The following is an 18717-nucleotide window of genomic DNA, read 5'->3' as shown; positions in this document are numbered from 1 at the left end:
GCAGCAAAAGGCTGCTCCAGAATGGGTCCCCCATGGGTCACAAGTCCTGCAGCAAACTTGCTCCAGCATGGGCTTCTCTCTCCACAGGGCCACAGCTCCTTCCAGGAGCCTTCTCCAGCACAGGCTGCTCATGGGGTCACAGCGTTCTTCATGCACACCCTTCATGCTTCAGTACAGGATCTTCGCGGGCTGCCTGTGGATGATCAGAGGGCTGGAGCACCTCCCACAGGCTAAGAAAGTTGGGGCTGTTCAGCCTGGAGAAGAGAAGACTGCGTGGAGATCTCATAGCAGCCTTCCAGTATCTGAAGGGGGGCTATAGGGATGCTGGGGAGGGACTCTTCGTTAGGGACTGTAGTGATAGGACAAGGGGTAACGGATTAAAACTTAAACAGAAGTTTAGATTGGATATAAGGAAGAAATTCTTTACTGAGAGGGTGATGAGGCACTGGAATGGGCTGCCCAGGGAGGTTGTGAATGGTCCATCCCTGGCAGCGTTCAAGGCTAGATTGGACAGAGCCCTGAGTGACATGGTTTAGTGTGGGGTGTCCTTGCCCATGGCAGGGGGGTTGGAACTAGATGACCTTAAGGTCCTTTCCAACCCTAACTATTATATGATTTTATGATTCTGTGATCTGCTCCGCCATTGACTGCCATGGGTTGCAGGTAGATATCTGCTCCCCTGTGGACCTCCACAGGCTGCAGGTGTTTAACTGCTCCACCATGTACCTCCATGGACAGCCAGCAGATATCTGCTATATTGTGAACCTTCATGGGCTGCAGGGGACATCCTGCCTCACCGCAGTCTGCACTGTGGGCTTCAGGGTATTATCTACTCTGGTACCCAGACACTTCTCTCCTTCGTAGTTGCTGTTGTGCAGCAGCTGTTATCTTTTCTTACTTGTTTATCACAGAGGTGCTACCACCATCGCTGATTGGCTCAGGTTTGGCCAGCAGTAGGTCTGTCTTGGTCATGGCTGGCATTTGCTCCATTTGGCACTGAGGAAGCTTGCAGCAGCTTCTTATAGAAGCTGCCCCTGTAGCTCCTGTCATTACCAAAACCTTGCCATGCAAACCCAAGTTATGTGTAAGCAAACAGAAAGTGATATAAACAACAAGCTATTCTAGAGAAATTAGCAGCTAGATAGTAACATGATTTCCCTACTAAAATAGCCATTTGAGATCAATAAAAAGACTCATTTTTACTGTAATACGTGGCCAAGTGATGGTAAGAGATGTTATGGGGTAAGGGTGATTTAATATGCAGTGACAATATTTAAGCTGGAGCCAACACAGTCCATACTGACTGCTATGCTGTATTGGCTGGAGCCATGCAGTGACTTGGAAAACTGACAATGACATGACTAGTAGAGAAGGTAGGAAAAAGAGACATTTCAGGATGCCTGTATTAGTTAAAAATATAAAAAATAGCTTTATCTTCTTCCCTTCAAGTAGTACATGTATCCACCCACCAAAAAGCTAATACTAAGGAAGCTTACCGAACACAGTGCCAAAGCTGACTGGCTAGCTTGAATTAATATGCTGTGGACCCTGATTCCACTAAATGGAACTCGTTAGCCTACTAGCTGCATGCATCATTAGGACTTACTGCTACAGGTGATTTACTTAAGCACATACCAGGGGGTGGCCACTTACCACCTGACAAACATGTGTCTTGATATCCAGATGTGAAATATGCACAGAAAGCAGAAAGCTTTGCAAGGAAGGCCAAATCTTTGCTAACCTCAGAGCTGGTAAAATTCCCTGGTCCACGTGGCAAGCTGATTGTGTAGACCTCTCCCTCCAACACCCGAGGGGTGGCACGATCTGCATTCTGGATTTGAAATGGTTTTGGACTTTGGGAAGGCTTATCATTGTTGAAGAGCAGATAGTCTTGCCACAGTGGCCAAGCTTTGTCCCTGTTTTTCTTATACTCCTATGTCTTCTACCATGCAGTATGACAATGACATGCACTTTAAAAATTAAACTGTCCTAGTCCACTGGTGTAGAGCCATAGAATCATTGAATAGTTACAATTGGAAAAGACCTTAAGACCATCTAGACCATCCTCCACCATGGGCAGGGTCACCTGGGGTTAAACCATGCCACCCAAGCCTTTGTCCAACCTGGACTTGAACAGCATCAGGGATGGAGCATTCACAACTTCCCTGGGCAACCCATTCCAGTGCCTCACCATTCTCACAATAAAGAACTTTCTCCTTATATCCAATCTAAACTTCCCCCCTTTAAGTTTGAACCCATTACCCCTTGTCCTGTCACTACAGTCCCTGATGAAGAGTCCCTCCCCAGCATCCTTGTAGGTCACCTTCAGATACTGGAAGGCTGCTATGAGGTCTCCATGCAGCCTTCTCTTCTCCAGGCTGAACAGCCCCAACTCTCTCAGCCTGTCTCCATACGGGAGGTGCTCCAGTCCCCTGATCATCCTCGTGGCCCTCCTCTGGACTTGTTCCAACAGTTCCATGTCCTTTTTATGTTGAGGACACCAGAACTGCACACAATACTCCAAGTGAGATCTCATGAGAGCAGAGTAGAGGGGCAGGATCACCTCCTTCGACCTGCTGGTCACGCTCCTCTTGGTGCAGCCCAGGATACGGTTGGCTTTCTGGGCTGTGAGCGCACACTGAGAGCTCATGTTCATTTTTTCATTGACCAACACTCCCAAGTCCTTCTCTGCAGGGCTGCTCTGAATCTCTTCTCTTCTCAACCTGTAGCTGTGGCTGGGATTGCTCCAACCCAGATGTAGGACCTTGCACTTGGCATGGTTAAACTTCATGAGGTTGGCATCAGCCCACCTCACAAGTGTGTCAGGGTCCCTCTGGATGGCATCCCTTCCCTCCGGCGTATCAACTGAACCACACAGCTTGGTGTCATTGGCAAACTTGCTGAGGGTGCACTTGATGGATTAGAGCTTCAGTACAAACTGGGGTCAAGGAGAGATAACAAGTATTGTCAATGTGTTTTTCTCATTTTTTTTGACAGCAGAGTGTAACAGCTTGCTTTCATGTGAAGGGGTGTTTAATGCATCTAGAATTGACTGCCCCATGGGTGGAAGCACAGTCTTACCATTTGTCGTGGACTAATCCAAGCTGCGCTGAAACAGCGTGACTCCATTGAACATCTACCACACATCAATGACAGCATCATGTGGGGCAGCAAAGCAGTGCTAGGGGGGAACAGGATTTTGGGGTGGGAGTCTGGAATTTGATGTCTAAGGAACTGAGTAGCTGGGTGTCCAGCAGATGGTGAGGAAACCAAGACATCTGCATTCTTTCAGTGTTGAGAGAACAGCCAGAGGCAGCAATTAGAGCAGAGCAGGGATAATGAGCAGGAGGACATGTGGGCCACCTGGAGAATGGCAGGATCTAGTGCTCCTCTCTCCCAGCCTCTCCTTTTGTGAGATGGGGATCTCCTCTGCATCATACTTGTGCTAATGGCCAAGGGTTACGTCTGCTTCCCTGGTGCTGCAGGTGTTTTAGCATCTACCTCTACTGCTTAGATGCACCTGAAGCCTCAAATTTCCGTGCTGAACTCTGCCCCATGGGGGAGCTGTGTTCCCAGGATGAAGAGATTCTGAGCAGGGTCATCTCCCAGTATGAGAACAGAAGGACATGAGAACAGGGGAACGAAGGACAGGAGCAGCCCCACTTCTGGAGGCGTTTCCTCATGCCCTGCCCCTGTGTGGCCAGGCTTGGAACTTAAGTCATAGAATCAGAATCACAGAATCATCTGGGTTGGAAAAGACCTTCAAAATCATCAAGTCCAACCATTGCCCCAGCGCTGCAAAGGCCACCACTAAGCCATGTCACTGAGGGCCTCATCTACACAGTTTGCAAACACTTTCAGGGATGGTAATTCCACCACTGCCCTGGGCAGCCTGTTCCAGTGCCTTACCACCCTTTCAGGGAAGAAACTGTCCCTAATATCAGTATAAACCTCCCCTGGTGCAGCTTGAGGCCATTTCCTCTTGTCCTATCACTTGTTCCTTGGGAGAAGAGACCAGCCACCTCCGGGCTCCATCCTCCTTTCAGACAGCTGTAGAGAGCGATAAGGTCTCCTCTGAGCCTTCTGTTCTCCAGACTAAACCCCTCCCAGTTCCCTCAGCTGTTCCTCATCAGACTTGTGCTCCAGGACCTTTACCAGCTCCCTTGCCCTTCTCTGGACCCACTCCAGCACCTCAATGTCCCTCTTGTAGTGAGGTGCCCAGAACTGAACACAGGATTTGAGGTGCGGCCTCACCATAGCCCAGTACAGAGGGATGATCACTGCCATGGCCCTGCTGGCCACACTACTGCTGATACAGGCCAGGATGCTGTTGGCCTTCTTGGCTGCCTGAACACAAGCTGGCTGGTGTTCAGCTCTGTCTTCCCTGTTCCTTCCCCTGCAGCCCTATGCCAGCTTGGAGACTGTGAGCATTTCTGGGCAGAGCATGCAGCCAATACCCCCACTTCAGCCCCTCCACAGTCCTGGGGACTGCACTGTCTGACTGGCCCATCAAGACTGAAGGGGCTGAAAGAAGATAAAATAAATTTAAAGACAAAATTTTTGTTCTTGCATCAAAACATGTACATATATATGTATATTTTAATTTTCAAAAACTGAATCCAAATTATTTGACGTTTAGATCTAACCTATTCCAATTGGTGGAGGAGTAATAGGATGTTAAGATAAAGGAAGGGAAGGAAATATGAAACTGGAGATCCAAATTGAAATGACCACAAGCAGGCAAAACTATTTCTGTTTTTTCTTGTTTCTGTTGTTGAAATAACCAGAATGCTACAACTTAGTAACAAGAAAGAGCTCAATGATGAACATTCAGTTAACATGGAGCTTCAATTAAAAAAAAATAAAAAATCACAATAGCTCCTGCCATGGTTGCTCTGGGTTTGGTTAATGCGTTCATTTAAAAGCAGAAAACCCCGTTTTGCACATGAAGCAGCCTCTTACTTCAGCCGCTGGGTGGCACAAGGCTATAAAGTGCAGAAATTGAAGCCGTGAAGGATGGATGCACAGCCCATTAGTAGCCCCACTCTGGAAAAACACAAAAGCTAGCAGCTTTAGTGATCTCAGAATTGTGTGTGTTTTCAGGAGGGCTTTGGGCTTTGCAGGATGGTGAGGAATGACTAGAGCTGTGCCTAAGAAATCTACGACCAGCCTGCAGCTTATCTTATGGTGTGGGGAAGGGCTCTGTCCTGCAGCCGAGGTGGTGATTGACACTGTGTTGGTTGTTCTGTGTGTCCTAGCCCTTTGATAACACTGTCAGTATTACATATTCTGCAAGCAACAACAATCAAATAAAAAGAACTCAGAAGAAACAAGTCAAGAATCTTGACAATCAACCTTAATTTGCTTGATTTCAGTTCAGTCTCACATTTTTAAAATAACCAAGGTATGATTCCACTATCATTTGCTCAAAGTTGAATCAGGAGAAATTAAAGTAAAAAAGAAAGAAAGGGAGTTTATGACCTTTGGAAGAATGGTTCCAAAACAGAGGACTGCAAAGATGTTTTGGTGTTATGCAGGGAGAAAACCAGAAGGGCCTTAATTTGACTACTGCAGAACTTAATTTGTCTACTGCAGTAAAAGCCAGTAAAATACGTTTCTGTAAGTACATCCAGTGAGCTGGAAGGCAGAGATGGGGAACAGAATGATACCCTCATAATCGAATAGAAAGGGGTTAGGGACCTGCTACAAACTTAGACACAAACAGGTCTATGTGGCTGTATAGAGTCCACCCAAAGGTACTGAGGGAGCTGGCAGATGTGCTCACAGAGCCACTTTCAATCATTTATCAGCTGTCTTGATTAACCGAGGAGGTCCCAGTTGACTGGAAGTTACTATATCTGATGCTCATCTGCAAGAAGAGCTGGTAGAAGGAGCAGGGAACTACAGGGCTGTCAGTCTGACTTCGGTGCTAGGGAAGGTCATGGAGCAGATCTCGAGTGCCATCATGTGGCACACACAGAACAATCAGGCAATCAGGCACAATCAACATTGGTTTAGGAAGGGCAGATCCCGTTTGATTAACCCTATCTCTTTCTGTGACAAGCCGACCTGTTAGGTAGACAAGGGAGTCTGTGCATGTTGTTTACCTGCTCTTTAGTAAAGCCTTTGTCACTGTTTCCCACAGCATTCTCTTGAGAAATTCGTTGCTCATGTCTTGGATGGGTGCACTCTTCATTGGGTATAAAACTGGCTGGATGGCCAGGCCAAGAGAGTTGTAGTGAATGGTGTTAAACCCAGTTGGTGTCCCATCATAAGTGGCATTCCCCAGGGCTCAGTATTGGTGCCAGTTTTGTTTAATATCTTTATCAGTGAGCTGGATGAGGGGATAAAGTGCGTACTCAGTTTCCAGATGAGATGAAATTAGGCAGGAGAGTTGATCTGCTTGAGGGTAGAAAGTCTCTGGATCTGGAAAGCCTGGTGGAATAGGAAGATATTGCTTGAACTCAGGAAAGAAAAAAGAATTTATCACCTGTGGAAGAAAGGACAGTTACCCCCTGAAAAGTATATGGATGTTTTTAGGTTATGTAGAGAGAAAGTTAGAAAGGTGAAGGCACAGACAGAACTAAATCTGGCCACTGCCATGAAAGATAATAAAAAGTACTTTTACAAATACATTAGCAATAAAAGGAGGGCCAAGGAGAACCTCCATTCTCTACTTGATACTAGGGGAAGCCTAGTGACTGGGGATGAGGAAACTTAATGCTGGGTATCCTCAGGGTACTCAGTTTCCTGAGTTGGATGGCAGAGATGGGGAGCTGACTGAATCATATGTCTGATATGACTGACATAATCCAGGAAGAAATGGTTAGAGATCTCCTGCTCCACTTAGATGTACACAAATCTGTGGGCTGGATGGGTTACAGCCAAGAGTGCTGAAGGAGCTGGCAGAGGAGCTTGTTAAGCCACTTTCCATCATCTGTCAACAGTCCTGGTCTAGTGGGCAGGTCCCAGAGGATTGGAGGTTGGCCAATGTGATGCCTCTCTAAAAAAAAGGGGCAAGAAGGAAGACCCTGGAAACTACAGGCCTGTCAGCCTGACCTCAGTGCTGTGGAAGGTCATGGAGCAGATGATCCTAAGTGAGATCATAAAGCACATGCAGGAAAAGGGAGGGATCAGGGCCAGTCAGCATGGGCTCAGGAAGGGCAGGTAGTTGACCAACCTGTTCTTCTATGATAAGGTGACCTGCCTGGTGGATAAGGGAAAAACTGTGGACATTGTGTATTTGACCCTTAGTAAAGTGTTTGCCACTCTTCCAGAGTGTTCTCCTGGAGAAACTGGCTGTTCATAGCCTGGATAGGTGGATTCTTCGCTGGGTTGGAAACTGGCTGGATGGCCGAGCCCAAAGAGTGCTGATAAATCTAGTTGGTGACCAGTCACTAGAGGTGTCCCGCAGGGCTTGGTATTAAGGCCAGTGTTGTTCAGTATCTTCATTGATGATCTGGATGAGGGGATCCAGTACACCCTCAGTAAATTTGCAGATGACACCAAATTGGGCAGGAGTGTTGATCTGCTGGAGGACAGGAAAGCTCTGCAGAGGGATCTGGACAGGCTGGATCACAGAGTGGTGTGACGTTCAACAAGGCAAAGTGCTGGGTCCTGCACTTGGGCCACAACAACCCCATGCAGAACTCCAGGCTTGGAGAAGAGTGGCTGGAAAGCTGCTCAGCAGAAGACCTGGAGGTGCTGATTGATGGAGGTGATCATGAGCCAGCTTGTGCCCAGGCAGACAAGAAGGCAGACAGCATCCTGGCCTGTATCAGCAACAGTGCGGCCAGCAGGGCCAGGACAGTGACCATTCCCCTGTGAGGGTGAGGCCGCAACTTGAATCCTGTGTTCAGTTTTGGGCACCTCACTACAAGAGAGATATTGAGGTGCTGGAGCAGGCCCAGAGAAGGGCAAGAGGGCTGGTGAAGGTCCTGGAGCACAAGTCTGATGAGGAACAACTGAGGGAGCTGGGGGTGTTTAGTCTGGGGCAGAGAAGGCTAGGGTGGGACCTTATTGCTCTCTACAGCTGTCTGAAAGGAGGATGGAGCCAGGAGGTGGCTGGTCTCTTTTCCCAAGGAACAAGTGATATGACAAGAGGAAATGGCCTCAAGCTGCACCAGGGGAGGTTTATACTGATATTAGGGACAATTTCTTCCCTGAAAGGGTGGTCAGGCGTTGGAACAGGCTGCCCAGGACAGTGGTGGAATCATCATCCCCAGAAGTGTTCACAAACTGTGTAGATGAGGCCCTCAATGACATGGCTTAGTGGTGGCCTTGGCAGCGCTGGGGCAGTGGTTGGACTTGATGATTTTGAAGGTCTTTTCCAACCCAGCTGATTCTATGGTTCTATGATTCTAGCACAGGCATTTGGAGCACTTATATAAGTGGCTGTTCTGTTCATGGAATTTCAGATGCTGCTTGGACTCTTTTATAGATGGAAATAGATCTTATTCTCCAGAGTTGTGCAATTAATTTCTCTGACCCCTGGTAGGTGCAGCTGCAAAATCTCAATAATCAGCCTTGGATTAATCAGGGCTCCTTTGCCACACACTCCAGGAGACTTCAGCATCTTCTGAGGTGATATATAGGATATCTTGCATTTATCACCAGCTTGGATAGGGGCCAGGCCTATTTCCTGTGCCATTTCCAGCTTCACCTGTTGTAAGGGTTGCTGTTGCTTGGTTCCTCACATAAACCAGTCTTACACAAGCGATTATAGTGTTTTGGCTAGTTAATGTATCCAGGAATGTGCATTTGTCAGAATCCTACCATCCCAAGGGAATGCTTAAACGTCTTTCTTGTTTTGTGGTAGCTTTGTGTCTGGGAACTGTCAGCAATAACTGCAATCCAGAGACCCTGAAAGACTTGAATACAGCAGTGTTCAGATGGATCTTGTCACTGAACTAACTACAAGGTCTAGATGTCATCTAATGATGACTTTCACTACACAATCAAGACACACAAACGCAAGTTGTTCCGAAAGGCTGCTTCTACTCTTAGCTGTTCAAGACAATCAGATTAATAGTAACAATTAAAGGAAGAAAATGGAGAAGTTTGGGGGTTTTTTAATAAACTTTTAATGTGCTATATAGGCATGATCGCTACGAGATCTTCCACCTATATGCAATACTACATACTGCAACACGCCGCGTTTTCACTGTACATTAAAAAGTCTGGGAAGAATATTCCTTCACTGAAAAAATATCATACAATCACTTAAATAAACAAAGACAGCATTACAGTGCAAACAAAAATCCCCATTTTATTCTGCAATTAATGAGCACTTCTTTCTAAAAGTCTTTTTAAAAAATAATAATAATAATAAAAAAAACCAAACACACTTCCCACAGACAACCAACATTTTCTGGGATTATTTCCTCTGGCTGAGGAACCCTGATCTGATCCTTGAAGCTGTAATAAACTTTACACACATTTGTGTGATGCTTATTCACCTGATTTGTATGAAGCAAGAGATCCCAACCCAAAATCTGCAGACTGCAATAAAATGGCACCTGCTGGCTTCAGCTAACATTCAGTCATGCCCATGACGAGATCTGGTACAACAGTTATCCCCATGAGGTAAAAACAACATGCTTAAGGAAGCCTGGCAAGGCCTTGGCTGTTGTTGGTTTCTACTGGTAATTGCTCTTAGAGAGAGTAGGAGCATACTTTTCCATTACAGGAATAAATCAACCACGGAACAGCAATATTGCCAAATTCTCAAAAATGCACTTCAACATGCAAAAGAAGAAATGTGACATACCTTTGTCTCAAGGGGCATGATGGAGTTGCCAGAGCCCACACAGGCAAAGACTCAGCAGCAGATTCAATCTAATTCCTAACCTCTGCAAGCTTTGCCACCCTCATGTACTCCTACTTTGGTGGAAGAAGAATGTGCTGATTTAAAAGTGCCAGTATGCTCTTACCAATTGGGTGATGTTAGGAGGAGAATGAAGAGTTCTGAAAAGACTTTAGCGAAATAAAAGGCAAGTGTAGGTGAGTATGTGAAAAAGGGGATGCTTGGTTTTATTGGAGGGGAATGTTGTCTCTTTGTACTCTATTGTGCCACTCTTCTCTCAGAAAACCACCAAGAGCCTATTACAATGCAGATTCAAATTCTGGGTGAGATAGCTGCAGCTTGACCCACTACTGTTGCTGCACAGAATGACAATAGGCTCCTCACATACATGATCCAGTTCGGTTCAAACTGTGTTGGATGTCACATAAAGAACAAGGCAAGCTTAAAAGGAAGCAGAACATTCATCACCAGTGACATTATACAGGACATCCTTGAGGTTCTTATCAGATTAGACTATATAATGAAGCACTATTTTTTACAGGCAGTAAGTGGTTATTCCATTACAATTCTGCTATGTGCACCTCTTTCTAAGCATACATAAAATGGAAGAGTAGTAGGTAAGAAAGCTGAATTAAATAACACACAATTTCACACTCCTATTGCAGCCTGTAAAATACATATAATGCGTATCACCAGTCTGCTACTACAACAGCTGATGGGTTAATGCACATCATTCTAGACACAGGTGGGAAATGGCACAAAATAAGGACTACCAGGATTGTCCAGTTCTAATTTCTGCACAATTATATATATATATATATATGTATTTCATTTATCCCCTTGAATGAGCACACAGAGCATGTAGAAAATATCTCACATGTAGATGGGCACTGAGTTGGCAGGACTAAGGTTCAGAGCAGCTTGTGCAGTGGTTCTGGCTGACAGTGACTGAAATACAGCAGGAGGCTTCTGCTTATGGTGAAATTGAACACTGGCCAGAAGGTAGGTGTCAAGGGACCTTGTTTCAAAAATGTCTTGATACACCAGAAAAACAAATTTCTGCTACATACCAAAGTTCTCATTTGTACAGCTGCAAATATCATCCTATGGAAAGGCAGTACTACACACACTTGTTAGTCTGCTATCTCAGTAGGACTGTTTGATACAGATGAATGAGCAAGTGAAGATTTTGCCTACAAAGCTTTATAAAAGCCTTTGACCACCCACATGCATAAATACTAACCCATATATTAAAATGCCTCATTCTTAACTACATAAAACATTACTGTTTAACTGCACCAAACAGAATTAGCTGCCTGCATCTGAGTGAAACTTGCAAATGAATACAGTAACCCTTAAGAGATTATTTTACCAAAAAGGATAAAAATATATAACAAATTACTTTTTCATTACATTCCATCTTCATAAATAATTGACCATGATTTGCTTTTACAAAATTATTTTAAGATTGTGTGCCTAATAGGAGTTCAACATTTGACTACCCCAAGAAACTGCATTAAAAATCCCCCAAAACCCACCAGGCTAAGTGGGCAGCGCCACAGGGACTTGCCTGCTAAGCAGCTTTTTCTCAGGTCCACCAAGGGACTCTGGGGTCCCTCAGAGTCAGGTTACTCTTTCACATGAAGAAGTTTCTCAGGGTAGCAAGAGAATAAAAGTTGCTGGTGTTTTACTGCTGAGAAGAACTTGTTGATCCTTCTCAAAACATGGAGGAAGAACTGTTGGGAAGTACTTTCAGTCACAGAGAAGCTCTGTGAAGGTTGTCTGTTCTCTTTGTCTTAAAATAAGATTTCTTTCTGTTACATAGAAGCCTGGTTCTGGAGGCACCCTGCAGCATAAGAGTACCATACACAACTCTAGAGAGTGCCCACAATCCCAAGACTAAAGGCTGCCACTCCATCACAGACTCAAGCACTGAACTCTGGCAATGAATTCTGTGCGACCCAGCTTACCTCTCACCTCCCATCCACAGGAAGGGGTGAGACTAGATTATTAGAGGGTCCGCACAGCGACAGGGTAGAGCAGCGACAAGTGTTCTGCTCCTTTGATAGGCAGCTTTTTTGTAGTGTAGTAGTGGATGACTTCAGGAACACTGTCGAAGGGAGGGCTGTTCTGACCCAGGATGTACTTCTCTTTGGTCTTCATCAGCTTCATGTGCATAAAACCTTGACTGCTCCTGCAAGGAAAGCAAAGTGTTAGTTCATGCTTGTGCATAGGGAAGAGGGGAGCAGAACCACAACAGGCTCTCCTTCATGGAAGGGAAAGTAGGATAACAACGTACAGACAGTTGCTGAGTGACAAGCCAAGACAGTGGCCAGACCCTGACGGACAATGACAGCCTGCAAACCCCCAAGGACACTGCAACACACATGCAGCCTAACCCAGTATGTTGTTTTCATCCCATATGCTGTCTAGATTCAGGTGCAAGGCTGGAGATGATCCAGAGGTGTGCTACAGCACATCTCCTTTCCCGTCCTACCCAAGTGCTCCCCTGTTTACTGTTCACTACAGCTAATCATTACTTCTGGACTAAAACGTATCATTAGTTTTGGCCTGCCAGAGGGCTGAGGCTCTCTTCATTAGACACACAGGCAGGCCATGAGCCTCATTTAGATGAAACAAGGCCTTCCCTACTCTGTCCTATTATCCGCGGGACAGACAACACCCATTCCAGCCTCACAGCATCTGCTCAGAGCATGGCTTTGTGCAGAATCTGGTGGTTTCAGCTGGGAAAGCTTCCACAGATGAGACCATTCCCAACATCAATGGCATAAAGACTTTCACCTGCCCTCTACTGTGCAAAGGCTGCTATCCTGAAGCTTTTCTGCAGGCAGAAACCAGTCAGTGACTTCCACGCCTGCCCTAGGTTCAGCTGTAACAGTCATTTTTCTCTTTCCTAGTAGCTGGTGCAGTGCTGTGTTTCAGCTTAGTCTGAGAACAACGCTGATAACACACCCATGTTTTAGTTGTTGCTCAGTAGCACTTACCCTGATCAAGGACTGTTCAGTCTCATGCTCTGCCAGTGAGGAGGAGCACGGGAAGTTGGGAGGAAGCACAGACAGGACACCTGACCCAAACTAGCCAAAGGGGTATTCCATACCACAGCACGTCATGCCCAGTATATAAACTGGGGGGAGTTACCCGGGAGGCCCAGATCTCTGCTTGGGTCGGGCTGGGTATTGTTTGGTGGGTGGTGAGCAACGGTATTGTGCATCACTTGTGTTTATTGGATTTTTTTTTTCTTCCCTTTTTGGTTTTATATTCTCTCCCCCTGTTATTTCTCTTATCATTATTATTATTGGTGGTAGCAGTAGTGGTTTGTGTCATACCTTAGTTACTGGACTGCTGTTTTCTCAGCCCATGGAGTTACATTCTTTTGATTCTCCTCCCCACCCCACCAGGAGCAAGAGGTAAGAAGACGGTGAGTGAGTGAGCGGCTGCGTGGTTTTGAGTTACCAGCTGGGCTTAAAGCACAACAGCATTCAGAAACATTCAGTTCCTAGATGACCTGCCTGCACAGTGCATTGCCTCTTTGAGGGAAGGCTTATGATTATACAGGGAAGACTCTCATAGTAATAACTGCCCTGTCTGCTTCTGCAAAAGCAACTCATCCAACATAATGTCACTCTGAGGGATAGCACCCACACTGCCATATAGTACAGTAGTGGTAGAGCTGACCTCATCTCTTCGCAGCAGTGACTCTTCAGTGTCTGCTGTCTTAAGCATGTCTTACAGGCTATTTTAATAGTATAGAGTTTAGCCAGAACAAAACAAAAGCAAAGGGCACCTTTTACACTTCAAGATGTTAAATAAGGCCTAGGTAGAGGGTTTTTACAGCTTGCTTCATGTCCCACTCCCTAACTTCTGGCTCCAAACCACTGATTCTTCCAAGTGTGTCCAGGGACAAATATAAGTATTAAAAACTGGAGTCGATCTCTGTCAGCAACAAAAAAACAGTATAAGATGACACAGAAAGCTACAGCAGGAAAACAAATCATGCCATGTTAAAAGAAGCTTTTCTAAAATCTGCCATTTTCTACTTAGCAGGGGTAGCATTCCCTCCAGAAGTGCTTGTAGCACTATAAAGCTCATATCTTTCAGACGTATTCCACAATTCTCTGACAAAGTGACCCTTTCTGTTGAGCAGAAACTACTACAGACACTGTAATTATACCTCTACACACTTAAAATCATGCTTTAAATATAAATTCCTTACCAGAAAAAAAGATCTCTTTGGAATCATAATGGCTTGCTTTCTTTTTTTTTTTTTTTTTTTTTTTAAAACCAGGGTGGCATCTTTAAATACTTTATTATGAGGACAGATGTATTGTTCTGTTCCTTCAGTTCACTATGCATCTGCTTTGCTACAAGGTGCCTTAAAAAGATAAATTAATGGAATCCCAGGTGCATGCTTATTTCAGGAGTACAGCAAGAACTGGAGAACAATCTACCAAATGCACCTCAATACAGAAAGGGCAAGGACACATACCCATTCTGCAACAGAAAGAAAACATACGCAAACAAACTGCTACAAGCTATGTATTCACAATAGACAGCTGTTGCTTCCCTAAGAAACAACTGTATCTAGGTCTGGGTAGTACATAGTCATAAAATATATGATGTCTATGGCTGCCAGAATTCCACAAACAAACAAAAAGCATCTCTTCGATATCATGACAGGTCAGTTTTTTAGGAGGCCACGTGGTTTGTGAAGATGAGTAAGAAAGAATGTGACATAGAAGTTATGGATAGCAGCCTGATGGAATTCCAAGGCAAATAGAAAGCTTCCATCAGAAAGGAAGAATTGGGACAGAATAAATGCAGGTAGCAGTACAAGCTCGGGCATGGCTGGCCAGAAAAGGAATTGTGGTGGACAGGACGCAAAAACATGCTTCAACATGAAGGCCTACTGAAGCCTGGGCTGTGTAGCAAAAGTGTAGCCAGCTGCTGGAAGAAAGTGAGTACTTCCTATACATAGCACTCGTAAGGCTGCAGCTGTATCTGCAACTGGTGCAAGGGCTGCTCATAAAAAAAGAGAAGCCAACAACAGAGCAAGTCCAGAGCAGGGCCACTAAACACATGGGTTCCAGGGGTGGAAGCACATGATGTACAAGGACAGGCTGAGTGAACTGTGTCTGTTCAGTCTGGAGAAGAAAAGGTGAGATGGAGTGTGTCAGGCTGCAGTCATCCATTGGCTAAATGGGAGAGTTACAGAGAAAACAGAAACTTGAGTCAACAAGCTGAGTTCCCAGTGGACATAGGGAAAAACTTCCCTCTTATGAGAGTGCTGCAGCCCTGGGACCAGGCTCTGACAGATCAGGAGGACTCCATCCTTACAAGTTTTCCAAATTTGCCTGGCCTATATAAAGCACTCAACAACCTGATGCGCATGTCCTGGTTGGAGCATAGGGTTGGACTAGACACCTCCAGAGGTCAATTCCCAACCAGATCTATGATTCTATGACTAATCTTTACCATTCGTATATCTGCAGCCACTAAGTAGAGCTTCTAGTTCAACAAAAATTTTAGTCTGAAACATTTGTAAAAATGTACTATTGAAGAAAAAATATATTAAAAAAAGAAAAAAAGGGAATCAGAGAAACCTGTGAAATTAAAAATGTCAGGACTCCCAAGTAAAACTTTCCTGAAATTGAAAATGTGGGGTTTGTGCCATTATTTCACAAGAGAGCACACAAAATCCACCTCAATTTCAAGCTAGACACAAAACGCTAATAAGGGGAGACCTTATTTACATATAGATCTCCTGTTAAAACCAACTGCTAGCCACGGTCTTTGTGGAACATCCCAGATAATTCGACAGTCAACTGGCTATGTGCAGATGAAAATCTGCAAGGTTGTCTTCATTCAGTTACCAGTAATCTTCAGTCATCCTCATTCTCTTCTGGTATGCCTGGACTCATAAAGAATTGGTCCCCAGCAGTAACTGGCTAGGGCAGAAGGCATCTACATTTGTTTAACAGCCCTGTTGCTGCTAGACGAGTGACTACGATTACAGGGACACGGTTCTGAAGGGAGCCTAGAAGTCGTACCCCTCTGTCTTCTTCTCCTCCAAACTTTTTAGATTTAAGCTCTGATTTCAGTACGTAGGAAGACTGATGAAATTTCAGGTTGCAATGAAGAAAAAACTTCATGATTGAACTGGTTGTAAATCAGTTTCTGCTTAGCTTTCTAAGCACTGTTGGAGTCTACTTGAACAAGTACAAGCAGAACATATGCCTGATAGTAACTAGTCCTGGTTTTGGAATACTGATTTCTCACCCGTTTCAACAGCAATAACTATTAGAACCTGCCAGGCCCAAGGTTTTAAAAAAGTAGAACCTAAACAGCAATCCCAAGTTCACATATGTAAACACTGATAAAAGCCAGTGCTTTGAAGAAGTAAGACATACACATTTTGCAAGAGAAGATGCTGGGACCTGACCTAAGTCATGTGATATTGTTATTATGTGAATTCTGAATGCCATTGTGGTTTCTCAAGTGTTGCAATAATTCTGCACTACAGACAGTATTTGCTCCTTCCTTTCCTTACTGCAACTATTCCCATGGATTTCAAATACAAAACAGGAGAATTCCTAGTTGCTAATCCCTGCACCAAACTGCTTTATAATTCTCAAGCACAGATGTTTACACAGACACAATACTTGATACATGACTAACAGTCACACCTTGCTTAAAATGTTTTGCAACACAACCATAAAACCAAGCGACTTTGAATTACAGCTTTCCCACACATTTTCCTTCAGTTTTCAAAAGCCAGTAAGGATGGGAAGGGAATTGTGCAGGCAGCTCATAAGACTGTGCTTTATTTTGAACTTATACCTGAAGTGAGATACAAGAACATTCAAGAAATATTAAGTAGATATTAAACCTAGTAATTTTTTTCCATAAAATGTTAATGATTTTGAAAGACCATTGATGTTCACAATCAGAAAAATTGGCCAAGCTTTCTGAACACTGATTTTGCTGAAGAAAATGCTATTTTGTTAGAACAGATTTTCTGCATTCATTTTGATGAAATGTCACCTGGACAAGGAAAAATCAACAACTTTACAGTAACATCATAAAAATAAGATTCTAGCAATGTAGGCAGCATGTTTTGTTGTTCTGTTTTTTCGTTCTGAAATGTCCTTCCATTTTTATGTTATATGCTGTCACTTTGAGCAAAACCTATAATGCTTTATGCTAACCTACAGCAACAAAGCAATAAATTAAAATTTCCTCTGAAAAACTATTCCCCCTCACCCCCCAGATAAGTGACTACTTTGAAAAATCTTTTCCTTTTTTTTTTCAAGCACAGAATACACAGCACTGTCATTCTATATCTGACAGCCACTGCCTCCATGTCTCCACCAAACCATGTCTCTTCCCCTACTAGCAAGGGCTGCAGTGTTGCAACAGCATTCAGTATGTGGGAAGACCACTCTACTGAGCCCAGTCTCTATAATCAATTGCCATCCACTGTTATGCAGTTAGTAAAGATGTTTAGCTTCTTGAAGTTCTGTGGAATTGACAAAATCCTTGCTGTTCCTATCATTACTGTTTAGGCCAACATCAGACTAGTAATAATAAATAATAAAGAAAACACAGTGTCATAGATCGAGCAATGCAACCACAGATGACAGAAGTAACTCATTGGATTTCAGTATCAACCAATCAGATATTGGAACCCTTGCTTTAGTAAACTAAAATGGAAAAAGGTCATGCTCCTACCTATTCAAACACAAGTGCCTTTGGCTCCTGTATCATTCAGGTAGACTTGGAACTGCATTTTAGAAGAGCCAGTTTCACCTGTCTATTTTTTTCCCATTATAGCCAGAATTCTGTCAGTCTCCTGACAACCTATTTCCAGCATGATTAAAACAAAAGAAAAAACAAACAAACAAACAACCAAAACCCAACTAAATTAAATCCCTTTTTATTCTTTAATGTTGTTCATTTATGCAGTTACACAACAAAGACCATATTATTATTTTTCCCAGAACAATGTTCTGTGACAACAATTTTTGCACATTTTGCAGTGACAGCACTAGTAGTACAGTGCCAGAAACTTCATACTGTAATTCACTGCCTTTTTCTAGTCAACCCTCATAAGCATACAAATCAGTCATATTCACAGCAGAGTATGCTCTCAACACAGATTAAAGGTTTTGTCACGAGATGACAATTAATAGTCAAATGCTCCTCACAGCACAAGGGGGAACTGTGAATTCATTCCTGTGTATGTGTGTGGCTCTATGTAAATTCAACTTTTCCATAATATTTTCCATGTTATCTCTCCCTCACAGATACTTCACTATGTGTAATCCTTTATTTCATGTAGTCACTCATGTGAGCATACAGATATTCTGCCTGTCCCTTACTGTCTCTATCACAGGCTGATATATCCCTATCCCACAGCCTAATGGGAGGATGCAGGCTACAGATGGCTATGTGCTTTTCAGAGTACATTAATTAGCAATTGAAAAGTGACTGTGGTTATTTGAAAGTATTTCATTAAGGCTTCTGCAGCCAGTCATAATTTTTAATCAATGTGTTTAAACAGTGAAGCAATTTCTCCTCAAACTTATTAAACAAAGAAAGTAACAGCAAGACATCAAACTCAATTAGGTAACCAAGGACAAATTTGATAATCACTTTAGGACTCTAGTCCAATACACTGCGAGAGCAAGCCTGGATAGCTTAATCTTCAGCAGTGCTTTCCCATGTTCAAAGCAGGATCATAGCAGAGACCATATCCATTGTTTCAGGGCTCTTGTTGCCTGAATTTCCATTTCAACATAGCTGAACTGGGAAATAGGCACAATTAAAATTTTTACAATTAAAAATTAAGGGGCACCCAGAAGCAGCTCTAGTGTTCTAGTGCAGAAAATATT

General features: G+C 43.9%; 1 protein-coding gene across 1 annotated transcript in view; it reads right to left on the bottom strand.

Annotated features, from left to right (window-relative positions):
• Positions 1–10888: 10888 nt before the first annotated feature.
• The window catches only part of SHB (SH2 domain containing adaptor protein B), a 61576-nt gene continuing 53747 nt past the window's right edge, over positions 10889–18717 (bottom strand). The window contains exon 6 of the mRNA XM_080637594.1: positions 10889–11999. Coding sequence (XP_080493720.1) covers positions 11816–11999 — 184 coding nt within the window. The 3' untranslated portion in view covers positions 10889–11815. The remainder of the gene's footprint in view (positions 12000–18717) is intronic.

The sequence above is a fragment of the Psittacula echo genome (genome assembly GCF_963264785.1).
Source record: "Psittacula echo genome assembly, chromosome: Z".
NCBI classification, from domain to species: domain Eukaryota; kingdom Metazoa; phylum Chordata; class Aves; order Psittaciformes; family Psittacidae; genus Psittacula; species Psittacula echo.
Note: the sequence above shows the minus strand (reverse complement) of the source record. Positions and strands in the feature narration are given on the sequence as shown.